Here is a 25,867-nt window from a genome sequence, read left to right as displayed (position 1 = left end):
TCTCTCTCTCACTGACATAAACAGAGACCAGCACCATATGCCTTGCTCTCACTGTATCCACAGAACGTAAAGATTTCTCAAGCATGGTGTAATTAATGTGTATGTTTGTGTAGGTGCCCATGCTGCTCGTGTGTGGATGCATCTGTGTCTGTGTGTGTGTGTAGGCATGTGCACACATTCGTGTGTGCTCTTGCGTACAGGGATGTTTGATTGGGTTTTCTGGGCTGTAAAATTTGAATCGGTCAATTCGGCCTTCTGACCTTCAGGAATGTTATGGACCAGAGTCCCAGATTTCAGACAGAAGGCTAAATAAAACTGGAATGTGCATGAAATGGCACTATTCTTCTTGAAGCTCATTCAATCATCAAGGGCTAATCCCTCTTCTTTCCCAAAATCCAAAAATAGGTTTCGTATTAACTTGGTAGGTTGTCCAATTATAAAAACACCCTGCGCCACATATCGCTTTCTGATAATTCCAACCTACCAAGCTGCAGACATAGAGTGGACACAAAAATGACAATAATACGTTGTTGTTTTTTTTTTCCATTTCGATTTCTTCCTCTCCTTGTTATTCCCTTTCATATTTTTTCCTCTCTCTATAGGCAGAGAAGTTTGATGGCTCTGAGCAGCCTGTGGTTGCCATCAAAGGAGCTCGCCTGTCTGATTTTGGAGGCAGATCTCTCTCTGCTTTGTTCAGCTCAACAGTCATGGTCAACCCAGACATACCTGCGGCCTTTAGACTGAGGGCCTGGTGAGTCACACTCGCCATGCACACGCAAGCACACTCACACACGCTGACACACTCACATACACATAGATAAACACACACCCAGTCATCCACACATTGTTCACATTTAAATGACCCACAGCACACAATGCATCCAAACACTGTTCACAAGCAACACCGAGACCCAATATGCCCAAACACGCACTTACACGCACTTACACACACTGTAGCGCGACACACAGATAGATGGTACCTCCGCTGTTTACTTTTTGGTATGGACAAAAACTGTCAAAGTCTGATAGATTAGAATCTGGCTGGTCATAATGTCCACCAGAAAATCCAACCTAAATACACGTATATTCTCATTTTACTCTCATTTATTGGCTTGGTTTCTCAGGCAGCAGCAGCTTATAGAACAGGAACAGAACTAGCCAGCTTCTGTGCAAGTTGCCAATCAACAAAATTCCAGCCAAATTATTTTCCCATAAAAGAAAAAAAAGAAAAAAATCAGAGACATAGTGCAATATATCTCTATCTCTAACATTTATTTTTCCACGGTCATGCTTACCTTGTTCACCAGTGCACAATCTTAAAGTTAGCTCATGGGGTGGGAATCACTGGATAACTTGCAAAACAATACTGTCAAGATGTTTTACCCACAATAACAAAAGTATAATGATATAGGCGATTCTGCGGGATGCGATATATTGTAGGATAAGCAGCTATTATCCATCACGATATCTGTAACTGAAGTGAAGAAAATACCCTGTAAAAGGCAAAATGATTTCCCAATAAGCAGGAATCTGTTTTTTAGTGTTTTGATCTGCAGAGTGACTGCATCATGTACATGACAGAACAGTTCCAGTTAAAATAGCTAAAGGCAGGGAACAAAACACATCATAGTAACTCAAATATGCCGTGTCTGCAAAATAAATTGGCAACTCAGATATCGGTATTTGGCATGAGTGTATTGATAATGTATCATAAGAGGAAGTATTGTGATATTTTGCCTTATTGATGAAGTGTTCTATCCCCACTCATCCATACCATACTAAAAATTTATTTTTCTTTCCGGCTTTAATTGTGAAACAATGATTAAACGTACCTTAAAGAAATGCTAACAATAACACTGATGTTGTATGAAAATATAAAATGTATGAGCGGTGTACACAATTTAAAATGGTGATTAATGCAGTACATGCAGTTCTTTTGCCACCTGCACACTGCTGTTAAAAAAAAAAAAAATAGGCAAACACACACATATAGTACATACATAAATACATGCATTCCTACACACACATGCCTGCACATATGTACAGTAAGCATAAAACTCTAGTGATCCTGTGTCGGCAGACTGGTTTTGCATGCCACCTCGATTCCAGTGGAGAATACTGTCGACAGGATGTGGAGAGGACGGGATGGAGGGAATAATAGAATAAAGGGAACAGGGATATTTCTGGATTCAAGCACCGAACTGCTACTGTGTATGCACAAAGATGGGGACACAGTGAACCAATTGAAGCTGGTTTCTTATTAGTAGTTCCTGTGGAGGGATTTTGAGTTATGACTCATTCACTCATTAAGCCCACTCCCAAGTCTGGCCACTGCTGAAATAAAAATGCATGTTGTTTCTAGTGCTGCATTAGTTTGCGTGTGATATGTGTTACATGGTGGCACAGTTAGAAAATGCTATTCTTAGGTGAAAGATTGCGTCAAACAGTTTGCTCACAGCTTCCAGGTGTGGATATGGTAAATAAAGACGGATGTTTTCTTGTATCTGTAGGCATTACTCAGAACAATGGCTATTATTCAGTTCCCCATTTTAGTCATTAGTGTCTGATTTATAAATTTGCTAATTACTTTATGAACAATAGCTTTGGACATTTTATGTGTGCATTGCATTAGTTACACCAGTTACTCTGTGTGTGTGTGCGTGTGTGTGTGTGTGTGTGTGTGTGTGTGAGACAGTGTGTAAGAGACAGGGTGAGAGAGTGAAGGAACGGGGATAGAGAGAGGCAGGCTCCATTGCGCCAGCTTTAATCTCAGTCTTATTAGTCTCTGGTCAATACACCATCTCATCCTGACGTTCAAAGGACTAAATAACTACAAAACGGCACCCCTCCTTCTTTTCATTCCTTTTTCCATTCCTCTCTAATCCGTGTTTTTTTTCCACTGATCTCTGCCGCTGTCCTGAGTTTACATGCTGACAGCGGTGAATGAATGACAACAAATCTTATTCAAGGAGCAAAGACAGAAAATAGCGCAGAACATTTCCCCTCCTTTTTTTTTTTTTTTTTTTTTAACATTTTAGCTCTGCGTTTTACAAAGACAGAGAATAACTGTGTGACTCTTGGTCCTGTGGCGATGAGGTGCAATTTGGGATTGTTTTGACCAGGCTTACTTGCATAATTGAAAAAAAAAACAAAAAAAAAAACTAATGAATGCGGATGATGCCTTGATTAGATTGCGCTCTGCCTGGCTAGAATACCGAGCAGAAGTCACACTGATGCATTAAGATGTTAGAAGGAATACTGAATAGATAGATAGGTAGATTGATAGGTCGATAGATAGGTTGGTAGCTATTTTTTTTTATTATCGTTGAGACATGTATGGATATAAATATAGAAGGCTGATTAGCAGTTTCATGTATGGATGCACTGTCAATGATGAACAGCTGGATATCGGATCAAATAGATCACAGGATATAGATGCAGAGCTGAAGATCAATAAAAGGGATTAAGGGAATAGTTGTAGTTGTTATTTCCTTAGATTATAGCAGATGTAATGCAGTTCTTCACTGCACAACTTGTTCCTACCACACAAATACAGTTAGTCTTTTTGTAAGTTTTTTTTCACCCACACAAATCCGTGTATAAATGTATGCAAACTGGCACACATGCTCTTGTACTCTCATACTCACAAAGACCTACAAAGACATACATACTTCACAAAGACCTACATACACACTCAGACATATTCACTGATGACTAATACTGATGGTGGATGTTGTGCAATATAATTACCTGAGCACCCAGGGATCATTAGTTGCGTTCTGGAGCATGTTCTGTTTGTGTATCTCATTTGCTTCAACAAGCCCTCTTGCCTCTTTCACTCTTGCTCTCTGTCTCCCTACATTCTCCACAATGTATTTCGTGTTTTATATTGTGTGTTGTTTGTGTGCACAGGTATGACCGGGAGGGCTACGCATTAAACAGCCAGTCCCTGACAGGGACGAAGTCAATGGGCAGCAGTGGAAAGATCAACTGGAAAACACTGAGTGATGTTAAGGATCAGCAGCTGGGACAAGGAGAGAAGGTATACACGCAAACATGCTTGCACATGTAAACACATAGACACACACACACACACACAACATATGCATACACACACTACCATGCAGCAGCAAGTCTAACTAAAATAAAAGTCAATGTTCAGACTAAACATGTTGGCATTCAAAAGAAACAAAAAGTTTTGCGTGTATCTTAGAGGTCCACCCTCCAACACTTTGACAGTGTTGGAGGCTGTACTTTCTTATTCCTGTGAATAAATGGATAAACATAAATGATGTGGCATCATATTGAAATGTTTTCAATACAGCTACAATGGAGTTTGATTCATCTATGTAAAATGCCATTTCATCAGAGCTATATTTAAGTTTGTCTTCTTTTTAACTTAAAAATTCAGTGTCGAATACAATTGACAAACCTAAAGATCATCCAAGGCACACTGTTCTGTTGTAAAAATATTTTAAAAGCCTTTATTAGACACTATGCACCCCGATGAAGGCTCTTGGAGCTGAATTGCATTGGTCAGCAGCCAGATTTTTAAATGATACTTAGCCATGTAATAATAAGGGCTTAGTAAAAGGCTAAGTATTTTTTCAACAGAACAGTGTGCCTTGGATGTTCTTTTTTTTGGCGCTTGTATTATACACAGACTGTTTATCTGAAAAAGAACTTAAATATATTTTCCATTGATGTAACCTTGTCCAAAGAGCGCCTGATTCTTGTTTGCCTGATGGAGGGCTCATGCAGCACTCCTATAGCCCCTTTTTTGGCATTGCTTCTGAAGACCAAGGACTTATTTCTAGATTCACCCCCTTGCACTGACTTTCAACAATCATAAAGGGAAAAATTCATTGTAGAAGTCCAGTCCTTTATAGTCCATAATGCCATGCTGCCAGGTGTGGGTAGAGTACAGAATAATTCTACTTGAGTAAGAGTATCAGTTACTCATCCAAACATGTACTGTGATGAACTGAGTGAGAAGAGAGTATTCTGCCAAAAAAAAAGAAAAAAAAAAAAAAACTATGAGTACTAGATTCATTTGTAGTTTGGTCTATTGTCATGTCATTTGATAAAATAAAGAACTGTGATGCAAAAAGAGGCAGTGTAACAGCATTTTTATTTGGTGTACAGACTATTTATCGACTGTCAACAGTCTGGTCTAAGGATCAAGGGTTGCTCTTCGCAGCCTCTCATTCAGTTGTTTGACATTCCACTGCTGCTAGCTAGCTGACCAGTTTGAGTTGAAGCTGAAAAGGTCACTGACCGCAGCGCAGCCTATTTCTTTAATCACTTGATCTGTTGTGCTGACTGCGCAGCTGCAGAACAATGTGTCTCTGTCTCATCATCAGCTCTCTCGAGGCATAGATGTCAGAGACACAGCCCATGGGCCAAATCTGGCCCCCAAGATGTTTTGGAGGAAAAGGGGAAAAAACAAACAAACAAGCATATTTTTAAAGCTTTTTTTAAAATTATCATAAATAATGATAAAGTAATTGGACCTAGCGCTGCAAATTATCCATCGGCAAGCAGAAGAATTTGTCAGAAGTGAAAGAAAAACCACCAGGCTATCTGCTGCACTGACCGTTGCTGCGTTATGTTAGTTTGGTGAACATGCTATCAAAAATGGTAAATGGCAAACCTGTATGTTATATATTTGTTGTATTTCTCTCTTCTGCTTTATGTAATTCTACATTGTGTTATTTTCATGTGCCAGCATGCAGTTTCTCATTGATTGGTAGGCTCCAAATTGATTGATGTAAAATAATAAATCAGAAAGTAGCCTAAAATATCCATGTGTCGACTCAGGTCATATTGACATTAGCAAAAAGTAATCCGGCCCCCGTGAGGTCTCGTTTGAACGAATGTGGCCCACTACCTGATGTGAGCCTGACACCCATCTTAATGCGAGTTTACGCCAAAGATTCACGATGAGACAAGTTGAAACTTGAAGTTCAGCTGCTTGCAAAAGAATGTGGTCTGCCACATTCTAAAACCTGCCAGTTTACACCAGTGACATTAGATGAGACGGTGTATTGTTTCCATGGCAACAACTCTCTTTACCTCAGTGTTTCTGTCAGCTTTCTGTGTCTGGATAGTTTGTAGCTTAGCTCCATGCTGCCCTCACAAAAATGGCACGTCAGAGTAGCATCTATAAAATTTCACCAACATGCCGTTAACTATTTCGACTCAGGAAAATAGACGCTGTCTTCATTGGTGTTCCCCAGTGGAGAAAATTGAGAGTTTCTTCTTCTTCTTGAAAACATTCATTTCTTCCAAGGATTCACCATGAATGTCATGTTATTGCTGTGATGACAAATTTACTAGAGCGATATTCCACTGTTGGACTTCCTGTGAGGGCAACGCAGCATCTAACATCCAGACACACACTATAACAGTTTTGTAAAACCAAACACCTGCCACCTGACAAGCTGTGTCACAGCAGCGCCATCAGCTGGCTTGATTCCACCTGAGATGCTGCAACTTTTGTCATCAGCAAAGGGTTTTGTCTCATCGTGAATCTTTGCATTAAACTTGCCTTAACCATCACAAAGGGAGAAACAATTATAACGCAGCCTGCTCAGTCAAATGTAAAAAGGAAAAGAATAGGTTAAAAGTCATAAAATTGACTTGAGTAAGAGAAATTAGTACAGCCCACAGAAAATAACATAAAGAGTACTTGTGCCTCAAATTTTTTTCCTCATTTTCTTATTTGCATTACTTGTATTGTGTTTGCGGTATGGGGCATGACTTGTGCTTTCTGTTGGCTCCAAAAGACCTAAATCTGCTTGCTCTTTTGGTCTTGTCAGTTCCACTATTTTACTCTCTTGCTTTCTGGTCTGACATATACCTAAAGTGGGAGTAGACAAGGCAGGTTGAGAAGTGGGTACAACAAAAAGTAAATTAAAACATCAATCAATAACTCGTGAAATACAACAGCACAGAGTGATGACATCTAACAACATTAGAGTATCTGAGGGTCGTTTTTTTTTTTTTTTCCTTTAATACATGTTTTCATAAGAATGTGCAGCTACAGTACATTGAGATTAAACTGGAAAAGGTCATCTACGTGATACTATCAGGGATGATTTTCTGCAAATAAGTGTGGATTTTCTGAGTCAGAGCTGACTGCTACTCAGTCTCATTTAAATGTAAGCATTTAGACAAACACATAAATCCTCAGTCAGTCTCCCATTCATTGTAAATAGAGCAGCTCCGGGCTGTGCCTTGGTATGACTTCACAGATTAGAGTCATGGTTCTCTTGTTTTGGCTTTGCGGGAGAGCTGGTCATGCTCACAGTACAGATTGAACCGTCGTGTTCCAGTGGAGCAGCATGGAGGAACTTTCAAATCGAACAACATGCTGATTTAAGACATGTCATAACCCTTTTATCAGCATGGCTTGGAAGGTGCAGTGCTTGTAGCTGGTATGTGCAATGTGACAATCAAAACTTTCCGTCTACTGAAGTAGTTTTATCTCTGTCCAATCTCCGTCATCCTTCAAGTTTGATTTTCAAGGGACCCTTAAGCGGTTTCTAATTAATGCAGTTTCTAATAAAAAAAAAAAATTCTAATTATGTGACAGAGACAGAGGAAGCCTATGGGGCGTAACATTACCAGAAGGGAAGTAGGGTGGACAGAGAATGACGGAGAGGGAGAGAGACAGGGGGGAGTGGCCAGACACAGCCACTCAAACAGCATGTCACTTATAAACCTGCGTTGAAGGAGAGACAGAAATGAGGCCATGCAAAAACAGAAGAAAAGAATGAGAGGAAAGAGGAGAGCATGGCGACTTAGTGAAAGGAGTAGCACAGGGGTATTGAGAAAAAGGCGATCAGATAAGAGGGAAATATGGGGAAAGGAGTTAAAAGGTTAAAATTGTGTAAATTATTGAAGCAGAGTCTTTTCTGCCTTGTTTTTTTTTCCTCTGCCCCCATTCTCTTTTGTCTTGTCACATTCCCCTTTTTCTCAGTGCGCCCCCATCCCCCTTTCTGTAATTGAACGGCTTTAAGGAGGTTGTCTATCACATACACTGCAGCTTAGGTAATAATGGAATTGTGATCATTGGGTTTTTTGCATGAAGGAATCTCATTTAGCATTCTACCTGCTTTCCTGCATGCATGTGCATGACTGTGACTGTGTGTGTGCGTGTTCATGTGCATGTGGGTGTGCTTGCATCTGTGTGTATCGAGTGTGCATATGTGTGGGTAAGTCATTTCTAATTAATGTGGTGTGTGTGTGTGTGTGTTGAGGTTCTGGGACAAGTATTTAAGTTGGCATGTGCAACCACGTCAATTATGTGAAGGAGATTTTCACTTCGTTGCCCTGCCACATACAAATTTTAATTGCATTTGGGTGCCAGAAGGTGACACAGGGATTTAGTGTGATAGGAATGAAAACTATTTTCAAACTGCTGTGCGTGTTACTTTGTGTGTGTGTGTGTGTGTGTGTGTGTGTGTGCGTGTGCGCACGTGCGCGCGTGTTTGTTCCTGTGTTGTAAATGTCTTTAGGTGAGACCGCGCTCATATATTTGTGTATGTGTGTGCATCTGTTTTTGTCTGTGATATTAGTCATGCTGTTCTTCTAGGTTCTCTTCAGTGTGCTTAAGGTTAAGACTTTGCCCAGGGCTTCTGTGTACACACTGGAATACAGAGGGAGCGAAAAAAAAGCTGAGCGAGTAGGGGAGAGACGATGACAAATGCAGCGGGATTTATTTAGAGTAGTATAGTCGTGAAGGAATTTCTCTGGTCCAGATCGGCTGACCTCCATCCTTACATTCTCTCTAGCATCTGTCAACATCACAGAGCCCCTACAAGCCTCCAAATCTGGGGGCTTTCTTTTCTTTCCGCCACATCCACCCTGCTGCCACCTTTCCTACTCATCGCCTTCCCACCTCTACAGCCTTCCAGCGTCCCAATCTGCCCAAGTCTGCAAAATCTGATGAGGCAGGCACGTAGGCAAAAACGTGGGAGAGAAGTGTTGGTCGGGGGAGAGGGCTGTTGCTAACAGGGTAAAATCTAATTTGAAAAAAAAAAAAAAATCCTTGTTAGTTAGTGTTTAAGAGGGCTTCTCGCTGTGTGGCATGGATAGATGGATGGGTGGACAGATTATGAGGCTGTGACAGTGATAGCTGGGGGAAAGAAAGTGTCAGAGGGCTCTAAGTCTGACTGACAGTATCTGTAGAGGTCGCAGGGACACAGGGCCGCATCAGCCATCTCAAAAGGCGTGCACAGAACTTAATGGCCTTCGTACATTCACTGCAAATGCTCAACACTTTACAGAAAATATGTGGGTTGTATAACGAAGGCACAGCATTGCTCAGTCAGTGTGTGAGAATTTGGCCAGCATCCTAGAGAGAGTCTTTGATAGACTCATTTAGGCCAACATTAGTAATGAGTCTGGCCCAGCTCTGGCTTGTAGTTGTTGTTTAGGATGCATTTTAAAGGATTTCATTTTAAATTCTGGCTCGGATTCCAACATCTTCTTTAAGACCTGCTCTCCTGGTATAAGAAGTGCCCTCTGGTGAGGCGAGGAAAAATTATGTAGAGGCTGATTGATCCAAACCGATTTGTTTTTGTAAGGCTTATCTGTGTTTACTTACACGTATATGTATACATGTGTGTGTCTGTCTGTTTGCACCCGCATGTGTGCTAGTGTTTGTGTGTATGTGTGCCAGTGTGCATGCATGTGTGCACACGTGTATGTCTCTCCCGTAGGAAACAGAGTTCATCTGTTGTGTGCATTCTTTATATTTATATTTATGGAAATGGAATGCTGTGCCTCTCCACAGGATGAGAGAATAGCCTTTTTCTCTCAGAATTAGCATTTCTTTCCTCTTTAGCTGTTGATTCTACCAGTGTGAGTTCTGCCGCCTAAGGTGCTAATATCCGTTTAAATTACCGCAACGCCGCTGCATTTTAATTTGATTCTGTTTGACTGTGTACTCTTTAATTTAAATTCATAACTGAAAAAGTTTAACTCATTGTATCTGTATTGCAAATGTGTAAGTTTGATGTGGGTCTTTGCATATAACCTTGCATGTTTTTGTGTGTATGTGTGAGCGCGTGCACACAATTTATGTATTAGAGAGGAAGAGAGATTAGGCCCATCTTGCATCTATTATGCATAGAATTCTCGTACTCCCTCTGCTCTCTCTTTAAACTGTTCCAAGATTGTTTGGAAGTCAAATAGAGATGTGTAAACAGCATGCATCTACCAGCTGGACCAACTTGTTGGCAACAGTTTTATTGTTGATGCCAAGTTTCATCTGATTTTGATGTGAATTTTTTATTTATTTGTTATTTATTTTTCTTGTTTTTTTTTTGTTTGTTTTTTTTTTATTCGTGCTGGTAAGACATAGGATGCTGCACTGTCTGGACTAGGTTTTGCTCCTCCCTATTCCTTTCCCTCTATCTCTTTTTCATTCAATGGGCTTTACAATTTGATGTGTTTAGTCAAATTATCATTTAAAAATGTCAGTCTAATCTATCAGTCAGTAATAATTAAGAAAATAATGCTGAGGAAATGCTAAACCTCTGTCTCTGACCTTCTCATCCTCTCCTCTGTCAGCTTAACTTTTCCTGCATGGACCTGCATGAGATGAAATATGAAATGTGATCATTGTGATCATTATGAAAAGGAATATGCAGTCTAAATATCCTCCACAGTAAACATTGTTTAGGGGGCACTAGAAGCGCTACAGTTTCTTACGTGTTAGAAATTGCAGTAGTCAATAGTGATTTTGCTCTCTTTTTTTTTTTTTTTTTTTTGATTACTTGCCTAGCTCTTTCTCCATTTTTTGGTCTCTTTATTTTCTCACACTTTTATCATGTTTTCCCAGGCGGAGTACTTCAGCTGTGTGGCCACGGTGCTGTACAGTCGTAAGGAAAACTGTCTGTACCAGGCATGTCCCTCTGCAGACTGCAACAAGAAGGTCATAGATCAACACAATGGACTGTACCGCTGTGAAAAGTGCAACAGAGAGTTCCCCAACTTTAAATACAGGCTCTTACTTTCTGTAAGTGCAGAGCAAACACACTGAGAGAGTACGTTTGCCAACACAAATTCATGGTCCCAGTAGCGTCTGTAGTCACTCATCAACACACACACTCACACATACACAAAAACAGACTCCCCTTTATCATCTGTCTTTGTCTCCTCTCCCAGGCTAACATTGCAGACTTCGGGGATAACCAGTGGGTGACGTGCTTCCAGGAGACAGCTGAGGTCCTGTTAGGTCACAGTGCAGAAACACTGGGACAGCTCAGAGACACAGTGAGACATCCAGACACACACACACACACACACACACACATACACACACACACTTCCATACATAGGTCTGCCTAAACAAGGCTGTCCACATTCTGACAAGAAAATTGCCCTTTCAATTTTTCCAGAAGGTCTAACTTCAACAGACTTCTTCCTGTAAACTGCTGTGCTGTCCTCATGCATGCTTCCCTTGACTTTGTGTTTACCTGTGTTTCTCTCTGTGTGTGTTTGTGTGTGTGTGTGTGTGTGTGTGTGTGTGTGCGCGCGTGCTTGCTTATTTGCTCCTGAGGATGAGGCTGCGTTCGATGAAGTCTTCCAGAAAGCCAACTTCACAACTCACATCTTTAAAAACAGAATGAAGCTGGAGACCTACAACGTAAGTAGCTATATATAAACGGGAGCACAATAGAATTTGATACAATACAATTTAGTTTTCGAGGAATAAAAGAGCAGAATTGAATGACATACAGTGGAGCTCATCATTGTCCTCCAAGCAATGAGAGTTCTTTCAGTGATTTGTGCCTCGCAGGAATACTCGACTCTGATTGGTTGGTGGATGTCTGTTACAAACAACCATCTTATCGCTGTTCCAAATTAATACTCTAACATTCTATTTCAGCCATACAGTGGCATAATGGTTTGAATAAATTGGCTTTCAAAATGCTCAAGATAGCAATAAAGAAGTTCCATTGTCGTGAAGACAGCAAATGCCCTTGTTTAGTCTTGATTTCATAATATAACCAAGCAAAAAGTAGGAAAAGGCTACATAGACTTACTGGCTTTAAAGAGGGAATATAAAGGCAAGCACAATGAACTCCTGGCTAACATTAGTTAGCAAACATGACCCTGATTCTCTCTCAATTACCAGTCACAACATTTCAACTACAAAGCCTTATGAAATGCAGCAGTTTTATATGTGGAAAATAAAGGTGTTTTTTCTGGTATGTCATACTTCCTTAACAGAGGTAGCCAAGGTAATGGTGGTTGTAGATTTGGTATTTTCCTGGCCAGCAGGAACTTTTTTAAGATGAGTTGGCCGCAGGCTGAAGTGGCAGGTATGTTTTACAAACAGAGAAAGTTGCTTGTTATAAAAGAGTGATCATCCAAAAATATTAATGGTGAATAAAACTTAACATTCACAGTTTTATTATTTATGGCAAGTGGTCGTGGTATATCACAGACAGTACACTGCATTGTGTTATTTTGATTAATGGACTCCATGTCAACCATGAATTTCTAACAAGCAGACACGCTGACAGTCATTATGAATTCCATTTCCAAACAAGTGCAGCTCCAAGACAAGATGCACACAATGCAGTGTAATCACAAAACAATATCAATCACACAACATGAATCTGAAAACATTTCAATCAACATCACAGGGACCAGGGACTTGTTATGTAGCCAGCGCACTTGGGATGCTAGACAACAAATACGCTGTGGGTTCATTTCTCTTAATTAGGCACTAATTAGCATTTAGCTATTGTCTGTCTAAGCCTAATTAGCTTAATTATTGAAAGGCCAATTTGCTACTGGGGGCACATACCGGAGAGTCTGAGTGGAATGACTGAGATGTGGCACAGGCTCTGCGCTGTCCTGTGTGTGACCTCAACAAAACTAACTCAGGAATGCAATGTGGAGTTCATAGCAAACATTATCTGTAAAAGTATGCGAGTTGATTTGATGAATTAATTCAGAATAACACAGAAAAAAAACTGATTGTTCAGTCCTGATAGACATGAATACACAAGATTTGTATTCATGAGTATGTTTTTATGTTGGTGACAAATGTGATGCTGCAGTGAAGAGTTATCCTCAGCTGTGGGATGATATGGCCAGGTGACAGTCAGTTTTCCTATGCCACTGTAGATATACACATATTATTCGCCAAACCACAATCCAGTCCAAAAATTAAGGTTCTCAAAGTAGGTTTTAGTTCTTAATGTGATGTTTACATATTTTCTTATTTAGCATCAAAGTTAGTTTTTATTGTTTTAGAATATTGTTGGCAAGAATGTTATGCAAAGTTTTAGTTTGAAAATAGTAAGCTGTGAACATGTGCTGAGCAGATTTTATGTCGACAGCACAACTGTAAAGGTAATGATACACCTGTGGTGTTAAGGGAAAATTTGAGACACATTTTGCTGGCAGCCTTTGATGGAGACAGTACCACTGAAAACAATACAAGTTTGAAGTCTTGCCAAACTTGAAGCGAGAGCAAGCTTTGCTGGCAAGGTTTCAACATCAACCAATCAGACACCGGAAAATCCATTTCTATGCCGTTACATGCATGAGTACAAATACTGGACGACTCTAGCAATCATGCACTGCAACAGAAACAACAATATGAATCACAACAGTTATTACAGACCAAGGATAGAAAGAAAGACAGACAGACAGAAAGAAAGAACCTTTTATCTGACCTAGCAAGCTGTCCTAGATGTCGGATGCCAGTGGAATGGATTACATAAGACTATAACACAAGTTATGAAATTGCAGTGGATAACTTGATAAAATCATTAAATTATTACCTTTTCAGTAGAAATCAGGAGGCCATGATGATGGTGATGGCAGCAGTAGATGTTATTACATCCATTTTCACTCCAATTGTCACATCTCTCACTTATCATTGCCCATAACCCTCTTTGCCCATTGCCAGATGACTCATACTCACTGCCCATAGCTGGCGAATTTGTCCCAAATTTTCCCTAAAAGTTTGCCTGTGTATCATGTCAACTTAAGTACACTGTGTATACGGAATGTGGACCATGTCGACTCAGACATTTTGTGATAGCTGCGGTGTCAAATTGCAGAGTCACCACAATTTGACACTGAGCCTCTATGGTCTGCAAAGGCTCTATTTCACAACCACCCTCTGTAAGACGTGGCTCTATTTGGGTTTTAAGCAGTGATGTAACTCAATCCTGATATTCAGCAATGAACAGATAATGATCTCTGAACAAATACACATTCTAAACAAACTTTATCAATGATATTCAGGTTTCCCCATCCAGCACAGACCCTGTCTAACTCTGTTGGACGGGGATTGTTTTCGCCCTATTCCATTTGTCTCTTTGTTTGTTTGTTGGCAGGATATTTCTAAAAGTTATGAACAGATTTGCCTGAAACTTGGTGGAAGGGTTGGTCTTGGGCCAAGGAAGAGCTGGTTATTTTTTGCACATAGATTGGCCAAAATGGAGCCTGGCAATGGGTGTGGCTTTACATAAAAACAAATTTAATTTTCAAATGGATTTACTTTTCACACCAATTGGCCAAATGGGTGTGTGGCAGTAGGTGTGATTATCTTTTGGTGGATATCCAACATGTGAAACTGGCATATCTAGAACTGCATAGTGCTGACACTCTACTGAGTGCTTTCAAGTTGTATATAGGTTCTAGTTTGTAGTTGTTTTTATTTTAAAGCATATGACTTGATAAGACAGACACAGAAAGAGATTGCAAATCATTCGGCAGCTGGCCTCTCTCTCTCCTTCAGTTGTCTCCCGCAGACTTGTAAACACCTCACAGAGACAGAGTTAGTTGGCACAAGACAAACAAATCAGACTTCTATCACACTGTCTTCATGGAAGTAGAGCGATGTAATGAAATGTCACAGCTCAACAAGATTAATGAACTCAAGATATGTGCTGTACCACTTTTCATAACAAGCACAGAGTGAAAGAGAGCTGTGGCTTACACTTCTTTTGCAAACACATGTATCTCAAGCTGGTATTATAACATGTAGGGCAGAGCAGAGATGATAAAGTACCACTTTCCAAACTTAACAAGCACTGTGCACTCAAAACCCCTCAAGATTTCTCTGTGTTTGATGATAAATATTAGACCACACAGGCATGTAGCTTAATGTTATGTTAATGTATTTGCTGATTGCAGTGGTGCAGTTTGAGTCATTGTTTTTATTTTTGAAGAAGTTTGGCTCATGTCCTAGATTTTATGATGACGTAAGCAGGTAAATCTTGATAAGCTGTGACCAGCTCAGTGTTTACAGAGGTACCAGGCCAGCCAGGACATTTGGAAAGGAAGTTGAGATCAGGCAGCAGGCGGTGTGCTCATGAAAGGAATTCCTATTCAGTTTTGGCCAGCAAGCATGGTGCTTGATATTTGCTAACAGTAGGCTACACACGCACACACACGCACACACATGCACTCTTTCTTTTTCTCGCTCAGACACATACACACACCCACACACAGGCGTTCTCATGATACACAAACACAGCAAGATGCAGAGAATTCAGTGTTTTCTGTTAGTTTTGATGAGTATTCATTTTCATGAAAATGAATGCCCAACAATGAGTGCTCTTTTTTTTTTTTTTTTTTTTTTTTTTAAATGGCATGCCTTTCCTGCACCTCACCACCACCAACGTGCACATTGAAATTCATGGGGGAAACCAGCATGCATGAAAAAATGACTCACTGAGGAGTAGAGCCTGTAAAGTCTCCATGATGGCAAACATATGCTGTGTTATTTTAGCCAAACTCAAATAATAGACAATAATTAGGAAAAAGTTGCAGACTCCTCAAATCATTTGGTAACGCTAAAGGGCATTAAAGGTACACTACGCAAGATTGAAGGTCCACTGAAATAAGGACTGTTTAGACTGAGTTGGCAAAAACTGCAAGAGGCACGTAATTTAACACTGATTCAGGCCGACAAGAACCATGAGCACCATGTAGGAACAATCATCAATTTCCCTGCTTATTCCATGTTTTTTGTCAAATGTGTGTAAAGGGTCCTCGCCTCAGTTGACCTGACAAAGTGTGCCTTTAATTACATATGGGTTGAAGCAATGATTTGTAATCTAATAACAACAAACAAACATAAATTAAAAATAAAATATCAGCATAGATAGAAGGCAGACTCTTTATTTTTAACTACATATTAATTTGCCAAGCATTTTGGAAGAGGCAAAAAAAAATATATAAATAGATCGAGGAAATGACAAGAATGGCAAGCATTCTCTAAAATGCCTTGTTGTGTGATTCCAGCAGTGAATCTGACTCTGACGCTTCAGGGTTTAACGTGGCAGATGCCTGGTCCTCCACAGGTGGAGTTAATAGAATTCAGACCATCCTGAAGATCAGATTTACCCCGCACAGTACGCCAGCTCAGACAGGTGTATTATCTGCATAAACTTAGCATTTGCATTTGTTAAAAGACAACCCGATATTATTTATACACCTGGTATGTGGATTAAAGTCTAACCCATACCCGGGGAAAAAAAAAAAAAAAAAAAAAAAAAAATCAGTTCTTGTAACCATTAGAGGAATTGATTGATGTGGGCTTTGATACAAATTGGGGTCCAAAGTCTGAATCCACCAAGACCTTTTTTTTTTATTTATTCATCAAATAATAATCAGAGTTTTTACTCAGTTACTCACAGTTACTCAACATTTTGCTAAGATCCCTGTTCTCGTACTATATGTCTATATTCAAATATTTCCACATGCATTCTTGTGTGCCCACAGTGTGACTCGTTTAGATCTTTTAACAAAATATGCCACATATTGACAATATTAGTGTGGTGCTCTGCATTTTTGTTTCAGCTGCTAATTCCTTACCTTTGAAGAAGGACTTCCATTTAAACAAAAAAAACCTTCCAGTTCATAACAATATCAGAACAGCTTAGTGACGCTGTTTGGGGCCAGATTGTTTTCTTCAGTGCTGAAAAACTATTCCAGTGCTAAACTGGATGTTTCTAAGACGGTAGGACAATGCACAAAAATCATGTTCATCCAAAGTGAGACCAGGCAGACCTGATCAACTGGGGGGTCTGGAAGCAATTTATGTGGTGGCCTATGTAGGTGTGTGTGTGTGTGTGTGTGTGTGTGTGTGTGTTTTATGGGTGTAAATTACAAGTTTCATCACAATAAGATATTACATCCATATTTTTGGATATCGCAAAGTCTATAGCGATACCAGCTCGATTCGATTCAGTCCAGGAGCCTACAAGTGATATCAGATGACATCGTTCCCATTTCAGATAATCAGTGATACATTTCTGTCAGCTCACATAAAGCAACTAATTGATTTGATTAGATTTTTTTTTTTTTTAGCTTATCCAGACATTTTAAATGAAAAACAATCAATTCTTTTTAATAAAGATTAAAAAATGGACCTTTTGAAAAACAAGTTATTCTTTTTTAATAGAAAGAATAAAAATAAACCTTCTGTTGTTCACTATAAAGTACTACGTATCTCATGTTTAAGTGCAAATATTCAGTTCATATTCACACATTGATGACTTTTCATTTATGAACAGAAGGGCACATCTACACTTCACCACCTTGGATTTACAACATAGAAAAAAATATTTTAGCAGGCACTTATATGGAAATGATCACACTGATGTGGTAAGGGAAATTCAAAATAAAGGCATAACGGAAACTTGACAAATTAAATGGTTTGTCTCCACTTTGCATTAGTGATATTGGTTATCATTGATGATTAATCGATACATAGATCCAAACTGATGGATCAGTACACATAAGGTGTGTGTGGGTGGGTGTGTGTGGGTGGGTGTGTGTGTGTGTGTGTGTGTGTGTGTGTGTGTGTGTGTGTGTGTGTGTGTGTATCTGTTACTAACTGGAACGTTTCGACTTGTAAAAGGATGTTTGTGGGCCTGCTTTTGTCTGTATGAGCCTTTAACGTGTGTATGTGTGCGTACATGCACATCTGCGTGTGTGTGTGCTAACTGTCTGAAGTGAATGAATAGATTTTGTCTCAATGAATACATTAATGTGAGAGAGGAGCTCTTTTTCCTCCTCCATGCTAAGAGACAGGCCATCGAGAGTCCCACACATACATTTAACATTCACTTTGCATTATCAACAGTCCACACTGTGGGGAGGCCTTGTCAACATCACATGAGGGACCTTCACTGTCCCTGCTCATTTTAAAAAGATTTGAGAAAATTATCATATGGCTGAAAGGGAACACTTTTGTGTGGTTGCTACTCATAGAAAGAACTCTTCAATCAAAGCCATATGAATGTCATATAAGTGTGTACTATATTTACACTCAAAGGCAAACATATATATATATCGTATGCACATTTGGCACCTCCACCTGGAAATTTAATGATGATTAACAAATTCTTGTTCTGTAAATATACACATACTTTGTACATCTGTGAATTTCATGTATATGATAATGCGAATAGCTTTTGAAAAAGTTCATCCAGGCATATGTTTTATACATGTTTGACTTAATGAATCCCTGTCTGTTTGACTAAACCGCAATGCACACTTGCACATCTACTTCATCTACATCCCTTATGAACAATGTATATTTTGCACAACTTACATTTATGTTACAAATTTCTACATTTTCATTTTCATATCCTTTTAATCAGTATATTATATTTTAGCCCCTGTGTGCCCTGCTGTGAAGTGGCAGCCTGTACATCACCATGTTGGGCGGTTGGTCAGCAGTTTATATCTCCAGAGCATTATATCTCTAAATTTGGTGTATATATTTGGATCGCCATCAAAATTGGTGACAACGTTCATGTTCTTAAAGGATGTAAATGTTCTTGACCCCATGATCTTCCCACTGGCTGCACCAGCAGGCCAGAATGTAAGCATTGCAGTGGAGCATCTCAAAATTTATTCAGCCAATTGCCATGACACTTTGGGACAACATTCCTGTTGCCTGGGGCATCAGACCCCATGACCAAATTTTTAATCTTGCACACTAATGTCTCAAAAAGCTTTTCTTTGCATTGCCATGAAATTTGGTTACAGCATTCATGTTAGCAAAATGATACTTGTTACCTTTAGTGACTCTGTGACCCTCCCTCTAGCGCCACCATCAGGCCCAGTGGGGCATCTCAGTTAGAAATAACACTTGTTTACAGTGCATTCTGTTTGCTCTATTCTCATCCATATCACAGCCATTATTAAATAATATTCTTTACAACTATGACAACCCCCTTTTTTTTTAAGAGATCCTGAAATTTTTTATGTAATTTCACCTTTGGTACATTCTAATCTTGCCAGACACCCAGAGAGTTTTGATAGGAGTTTACCTCTAAGTGTTGTGTCTGGCTGCATGTGTTAAGGTGTCCTCGTACCTGTTCGTCTCTGTGCAGGTGTATCGTAGTTGTGCAGCTTGATTAATGGGTACAAGTGTGCCTCCATCTGTAATTGCGCAATAAGGGTGAATATAAAGCCACTGGGTAATCGTTTTCTCTAGATGTGATATTAGTGGGGATTCATCAAATTAAAAAGCTCTCTTTCTCTCAGTATGCTGTCCTTTGGAAAGCCATTGTTTTTAAATAAGCTGTCATCTTCTGTGAAGTGGAACTGTTGTCTTGACAACCCCCTGTATTGTTTAATTTAACTTCCCTCAGGTAGATGCAAATTGAAAAAATATTAATAGAGTCATTGAATTGTATATGAGATAATGGGCAAATATGAAACCATTGTTGCTGGTTGTCCATGGAGTGTTGGATGAATTGTTAATTGTGTGATAATGAATTGTCCTGGGGTTAAACCTCGTTTTGAATTGAGAGCACTTTTCACCTTTTACAGATCTATGAGAAATCATGACACTTTTTTTTTTAAATGTGCAATGTGGTGTCAAATGTTGTTATGATAAATTAAATCTTTAGGAGGCTTTATAACACTGACTTGAAGAGCCAGAGCTTTCCTAAATAAGAAACTCGCATACATACATTTAAAAAAAAAAGATACATTTTGCCATTTTATCTGTCCTATCAGCTTTGAAATGTCAACAATTATGTGCAGTAAGGAAAATTATAATACATATTTCCCATGGTTACATAGCAAATCAGAGCTGTGAGGTTCAGTTAAATGTATTCCAGCAGTACTTTACAGTGCTACACTTACATGAACACATTTTTTCCCCCCTTTTTTTCAGGATGAGACGCGTGTGAAGGCAACAGTAATCGACATCCAGCCAGTAGACCACAGGGAATACAGCAGACGACTCCTCAATAATATCCACAAAATGGCCAGCTGAACTTGATCCCAGTCATCAGAACGGCTGCGTGGTGATAAAACAGCTTTTTGACTGGTCTCTGACTTTTTCCGCTAGTGTGATAACAGCATATCTGACTGAGGCAGCAGAGGGGCAACCAAAGATTTATCGGATTAAATGGCAGCCAAACAAAAGACTGATATTTAGCTGTCCTCTTGTTCCAGCAAGTGCGCAATGTCTGGCCGGTTATGACACATTAGAAATTTCATGGAAATGACTTTTACCTTTACTTAAATGACAGTTTTAGTTAATGACATTTTGGGTTTAAACCTAATAACATTTTATTTTTTTTTCTCATCATGAGTGAAGAAAAATGAAAACTTTTTATTGCATGGTACATGACGAGATCATTATTTTATGTAGGTCATTGTAGCTCACCGGTTTGAGGACACTTTGTTACAGCTCTGTGTCATCTGTGGTCACCAGCTCCATGTTTGTTTTGATTAGGATTTAAAGAGGTGAATTACAGTTTCACAAGTTTGATTGTTTTATTTTGATTTTATGAAGATGGTGACAAAAGCATGTGCCTGTGTGAATTTTCAGTGTTGAGTGCTTGTTAGATTGATTCTTTACGAAAACGTCTTAAACCCCCTCACTGTCACTTTGTGTTCATGCATATTTTTTTCTGAGTGGGTGTTTCCCATCTGGGCCTCTAGTGATGTTAGACAAGAGAAAAGAGTGATTAAAAAGATTCAGTGTGAAAAATAGCATTTGTTTTCATCACCCATTGCCCTTCTTTCTTTTCCTATGTGTGTATTTATTTCCATGCAAAAATCAATAATACAAAAAAGAATGAAAAGAAGAAAAAACAGATTATTCTTGTTTTCTCATTTCTCATAAAGCATTAATTGTTTTGTTGTATTGTGCTGAAAGACATCCAAAAATATATGTTTGGTCAGGTTTTTAGGGACTCCTAAGCATCAGTTCAGGGTTCAAAATGAAGTTGCCGGTGACCAGTTTTGTGTTAAATGAAGCTGGTTTGACCTCACCACCATACACCAGGAGGCTTACTGGTTTCACTGGGTTAGCTGTTATAACTTATAAATTGTAGCAGATCCACAAAATACACACAAAACATATATTAAGCATTTAGTAAGCAAAAAACAAAAAAGATATTTTCCCACTTATCCCAGGAGTAATGTCATCGAGATAGTTTCTGCGTGATTTGGCAAGGTTTCCAGTCTGCTGCAGTTTTCTCAGCAGCAATAGTCCTTTCCAAAAACAATGACACCCAGCATGATCCCCCAACTGTTGCACACATGTCTGGCCAGGAAGGGCTCTCCTCTCTCTGTGGTCCTTCTCAAGATTTCTTCTGTTTTTCCCCATTACAGCTGGCGTTTTGGGGCGAGTTTTTTCTTGCCCGCTATGAGGATTAAGTCTGTGGATGTCATCCTGTTTGCTGTAAACATGTGGACATGTAAGGCCCTTTGAGACTGTAAACAGTGATATTGGGCTTTAAATAAACTTGAACTTGAATCCACCATCCGTTAGAGAAAAAGTTTCAATTGCAGCTATTTCCTGCCAAAGAACACCAGCAAATTGTTTCTACCCACCCACAAGTCAAACTCCTTGGAGGTTAGAAAGGTACTGTTTACTGGTGTTTGTTGTTGCCCTGTTGGACTTGCGTGCCAGAAGACATGGAAGATGAATTCAGCAGCTGACTGGAAACTTTGCAAAATAGCACAGACTATCTTGATGGACAGTTTTCACTAGGGAGAATATATTTTGTATTTTGGATGACTCCTTTATATGCCTTCCTTTATACTGTGAGGAAAAAGCTATGAGGAACTGGTTTTGAGAGGAAAACATTTACTACACAGGACATGTTGCTTTAAGACTCATAAAACTTTCACTGGCATCATATCACAGACATTTTGGATACTCTGTAGATTCACCGTGCATAGCTGTGGTACATTGTTCACTTAAATGTCTGCAGCTGAGTGTCTCAAACTACCTGGCCTGTGTTCAGTTTGAGTAAACATTCAGACAGTGGAAAGCAAGGACAGTGTTTAAGTGACATGCTCCTCTAGTAAGGTGTGGCCCAAGGGCATGACACTGATTTATGTTGGCAGCAAGCCGCCTGCTCCCCTCACTCCTTGTACCATCAGTACCATCTCCTGCCTGCTGCCTGGGGGCCATGCTGTGTGTGGAGGTTTTGGAGATTAAACACACACACACATACACACACTGATCTTTTCATCCCAGTGTCACCTTTCCCTCAACTTTTTCCATTATCCCTTGCTTTCTTTGCAGAGACTTTTCCACTGAGTTGGTGACTTTAGGAAGGTCGGGGTTTCTGTTCCTCTTTTTTTTCCACAGCAACAGATTAGGAGTTAATGCATCTTCCTGGTTTTCAATAGTCCTCTATATGCTATTCACTAATCCGATTGGATATTTGAAAACTGAACAGAAAATAATCAACGAGGGATGAAATTTAATGGTACAAGGTTGCTCTTGATTTGTGATTTCATAAATCCGTGCAAAGAAATGTGTTCACTTTAAATTCCACAAAAGACAAAGGCCCTAAACCACTCTAACCTAACTCTTAGCTCTGTTTGAGTTTTGCTGTATTTCTGATAGCTTGACAGGTTAAAGCTCAAAAGCCTTGACAGAAAAAAATAAGTATCCGGATGTGGAGGAATTTTTTTAATTTGCTAGCATAAGCAGGGTGCAGAGAGTGTATCTCCATATTTCATACAGGAAATTTAAAAAGGCCTCCATGAGATCAGAAAGTCATTTCTAACTTAAAGCCCTGTTGGTGATTGAGACTTAAGATGGAAAAGCGTCAGTCTGCAGCCCTAGCCAGCCCGAGGCATTATGGGACAGAGGAGGACACCGTGAAGAGATTAAGAGAAATACATTTTTTGTGTGTTATCCATAGAGAACTTTATCTGACTGTGACGTTCAAACTGAACTGAGTTGGTGGTAAGGTTGTCATATCTTCCTTTTGGGGATGTGCGGTTGGGTGTGATTTTCTGTTTGGACCTTCAGTGGGATGAACTTGTAGTTCCTCTCTCTCTCTCTCTCTCTCTCTCTCTCTCTCTCTCTCTCTCTCTCTCTCTCTCTCTCTCTCTGTGTGTGTGCGCGCGCGCGCATGTGTGTGCACTACAAGGACAGCAAATGGAAATGAGCTGGAAAAGCGGTTATCACAGAGGTCACATCCGTGATCACGGCCTATCTCTCTGTATTCTTATCTAAAAACATGGTTCATTCAAACATGCCTGTGTGTATGCATGTGCGTATGACACTGCAAGACCAACTTTATTTTAAAGACATATTACCTTCAATACCTCTTTTTTGTCACTCAAGACCTGGAGCCATTAATTCACAAAAGAGACACAGGTCTTTGACACGTGGCGTAGGTGTAACTGTGGCATAATGGCTTTCATTTAGATGTAGGGTCCATGCACGGTTCATGTAGCTTTGCCTTAAAGCATAATCATGCCTATGCTGTACCTTTGCAATTCCTGCTGTATGCATTCAGGATTTTAAGTATGAGAAGATACTGACACACTGATAGGTGTATCTTTAGAAATGTCTACACATTTACATATGTAAATGTATTCTTTGGAAAAATAGTTTAAAAATGGTGAAATTCTAAATCAGCTTTTGGGAAAACCAAGTATATGGAGACCACATCTCACAGTGTGCTCATTATATTTGTTTGAACTCAGTGCAGAGCCATTTTGGATTGCTCTGATTCTCATGGCAATTTCATTTGTTCTGCTGGATAAGAGCAAGCCCGCTCAGTTGACATTTTCTGGGTAATAAAGGTGATATACATATATATACTGGGAATTGATAGTGATAGAGATGCTGATGATGCAGCACTATTTAGATGACACAGACCAGAATGTGAGTGGTAATAAATGGCTGTAAGGATTCCCCTCATGTCTTTGTGTAATATAAATCCAGCCTAGGCTACCTTATGCATCAGCTAATGCAATCATTGAAGAGAGAAATTATCTCTTGGGTCTTAGCACTGATGTGACTGTGAGGCATGACCCAATGTTGGCTACTTTTAGATAGTTTTCATTTGGGGACTGGCACCTGCAACATTGTATTGCTGCTCTAACGGTTTTCTAGAAAAGGCCATTTAGTTTCATTAAAGAAGCCATATGCATTCTACAAATCTGTATGCTACCCAGGCCTCTTTTGGCCAACACAGCTAATGAAAAAGTTTTCTTTCTTTTGAAGGCCAAGGTCAAGGTAATCTTTATTATCTCTCAAAGAGAAAATTGTTGTGTAGTCGGCCAGAAACACTCTAAACAGTGCATACATACTGTAAGTAAATCTGCAAAGCATTTAAAAAAGGTGCAAGTAAATAAGTAAAAATGCTATCATCAATAAAGACTGAAAACAAGCCCAGGATTCAGTGCAAATATTATAATGGATGTGAACTGATTGTTAAATCTATTGGATAAATGAGGCTGAGGAGTGATGCTTTGCTTGCCAGGTATCAATAAAGGTGCTCTGCGGTATCAAGGTTTACACATCAGCCGGAAAAAATGGGAACAAAGCTCATTGTTAGTCATCGATGGGTCTGATACCCCCAAAAGAATAGTCCAACATACACTTCATTGCTCCAGTAATTGAAAAGCCTTTAATATGGACCATGCCTGCACATTTGTACTTACAATCTCTCCATCAAGCCATATAAAAGCAAACAAAAGCACCACAAATTCTTATTCAAAGTACAGATATGGAGCACAATCAAGCTATTTTAAGCCTGGGTTTCTGATGGCTTTTAGGTTGAATATTACATATATCCTTTCATCTGCTATTTTCAGTCATTATCAATAATCTGTTTGATTTAATTTGCTCTGGTGCAGTATTGTGTCACAAAATAGCGTTTTTAGCGTTCATTTGGTTCTTTGGTTTCTGTCTCTCCTTGTTGTTGTTGTGGACTTTACTGCTGTGTTTATATCCTCCCAACGTTTAACACACGGTACATAACAAATGCTATCAAAAACTACATTTTTTCACATGGTACAGCTCCACAGCAATGGAAATCACCCAGCATACTTTTGTGTGCATACTGTGTCTTACAAGGTCTCGTTATATCCAGTAAATGCATCCAACCACATGATGCCAGCAGAGGAAACTTTTGTTTTCCCCAAATCTCAATAAGGCCTGTGTGAATTGGTTTGCCAGCTTCATTGCTGCTGGTCCTAGAGAGCATTTTAATAGACAGTTTGACTGCCTGTGTCAGCTCAAGGATTTCACAGCGTTATCAAGGACACTTCACTCCTAGAAAGGCATTTATGGGGTTCTGCATGTTTTTTCTCTCTCTCTCTCTCTCTCTCTCTCTGTTTGTGTGTGTGTGTGTGTGTGTGTGTGGTTGGTGCATGAATGTATGTGTGATCTCAGTTAGCTGAGTTAAAAAGAGCTCCAGAGTCAGCACTATTGGTATTCTACAGCCCTCCTTCTTCTGTCATCTTGGGTGCTCATTGAAGGGACCCTTAGGTGCAGCTTCCTCGCTGTAACTCTCCACTTCTTTCTCCAAATTTCTTTTATTGGAGGTCATTTGTTTTTTTGTTCACTTCTCCCTTCTCTCCTCGT

The 25,867-nt window shown here is 39.5% G+C and overlaps 1 protein-coding gene across 1 annotated transcript in view; it reads left to right on the top strand.

Moving 5' to 3' along the window:
• LOC115371192 (replication protein A 70 kDa DNA-binding subunit-like) overlaps positions 1 to 21,107 on the top strand; it is a 41,400-nt gene extending 20,293 nt beyond the window's left edge. The window contains exons 12-17 of the mRNA XM_030068381.1: positions 603 to 751; positions 3,913 to 4,042; positions 10,853 to 11,029; positions 11,179 to 11,286; positions 11,573 to 11,659; positions 20,186 to 21,107. Of these exons, the coding sequence (XP_029924241.1) occupies positions 603 to 751; positions 3,913 to 4,042; positions 10,853 to 11,029; positions 11,179 to 11,286; positions 11,573 to 11,659; positions 20,186 to 20,287 (753 nt within the window). The 3' untranslated portion in view covers positions 20,288 to 21,107. The remainder of the gene's footprint in view (positions 1 to 602; positions 752 to 3,912; positions 4,043 to 10,852; positions 11,030 to 11,178; positions 11,287 to 11,572; positions 11,660 to 20,185) is intronic.
• Positions 21,108 to 25,867: the final 4,760 nt, after the last annotated feature.

Source organism: Myripristis murdjan, chromosome 14, assembly GCF_902150065.1.
Source record: "Myripristis murdjan chromosome 14, fMyrMur1.1, whole genome shotgun sequence".
Lineage (NCBI taxonomy): Eukaryota > Metazoa > Chordata > Actinopteri > Holocentriformes > Holocentridae > Myripristis > Myripristis murdjan.
This window is presented reverse-complemented; position numbering and strand designations above follow the sequence as displayed.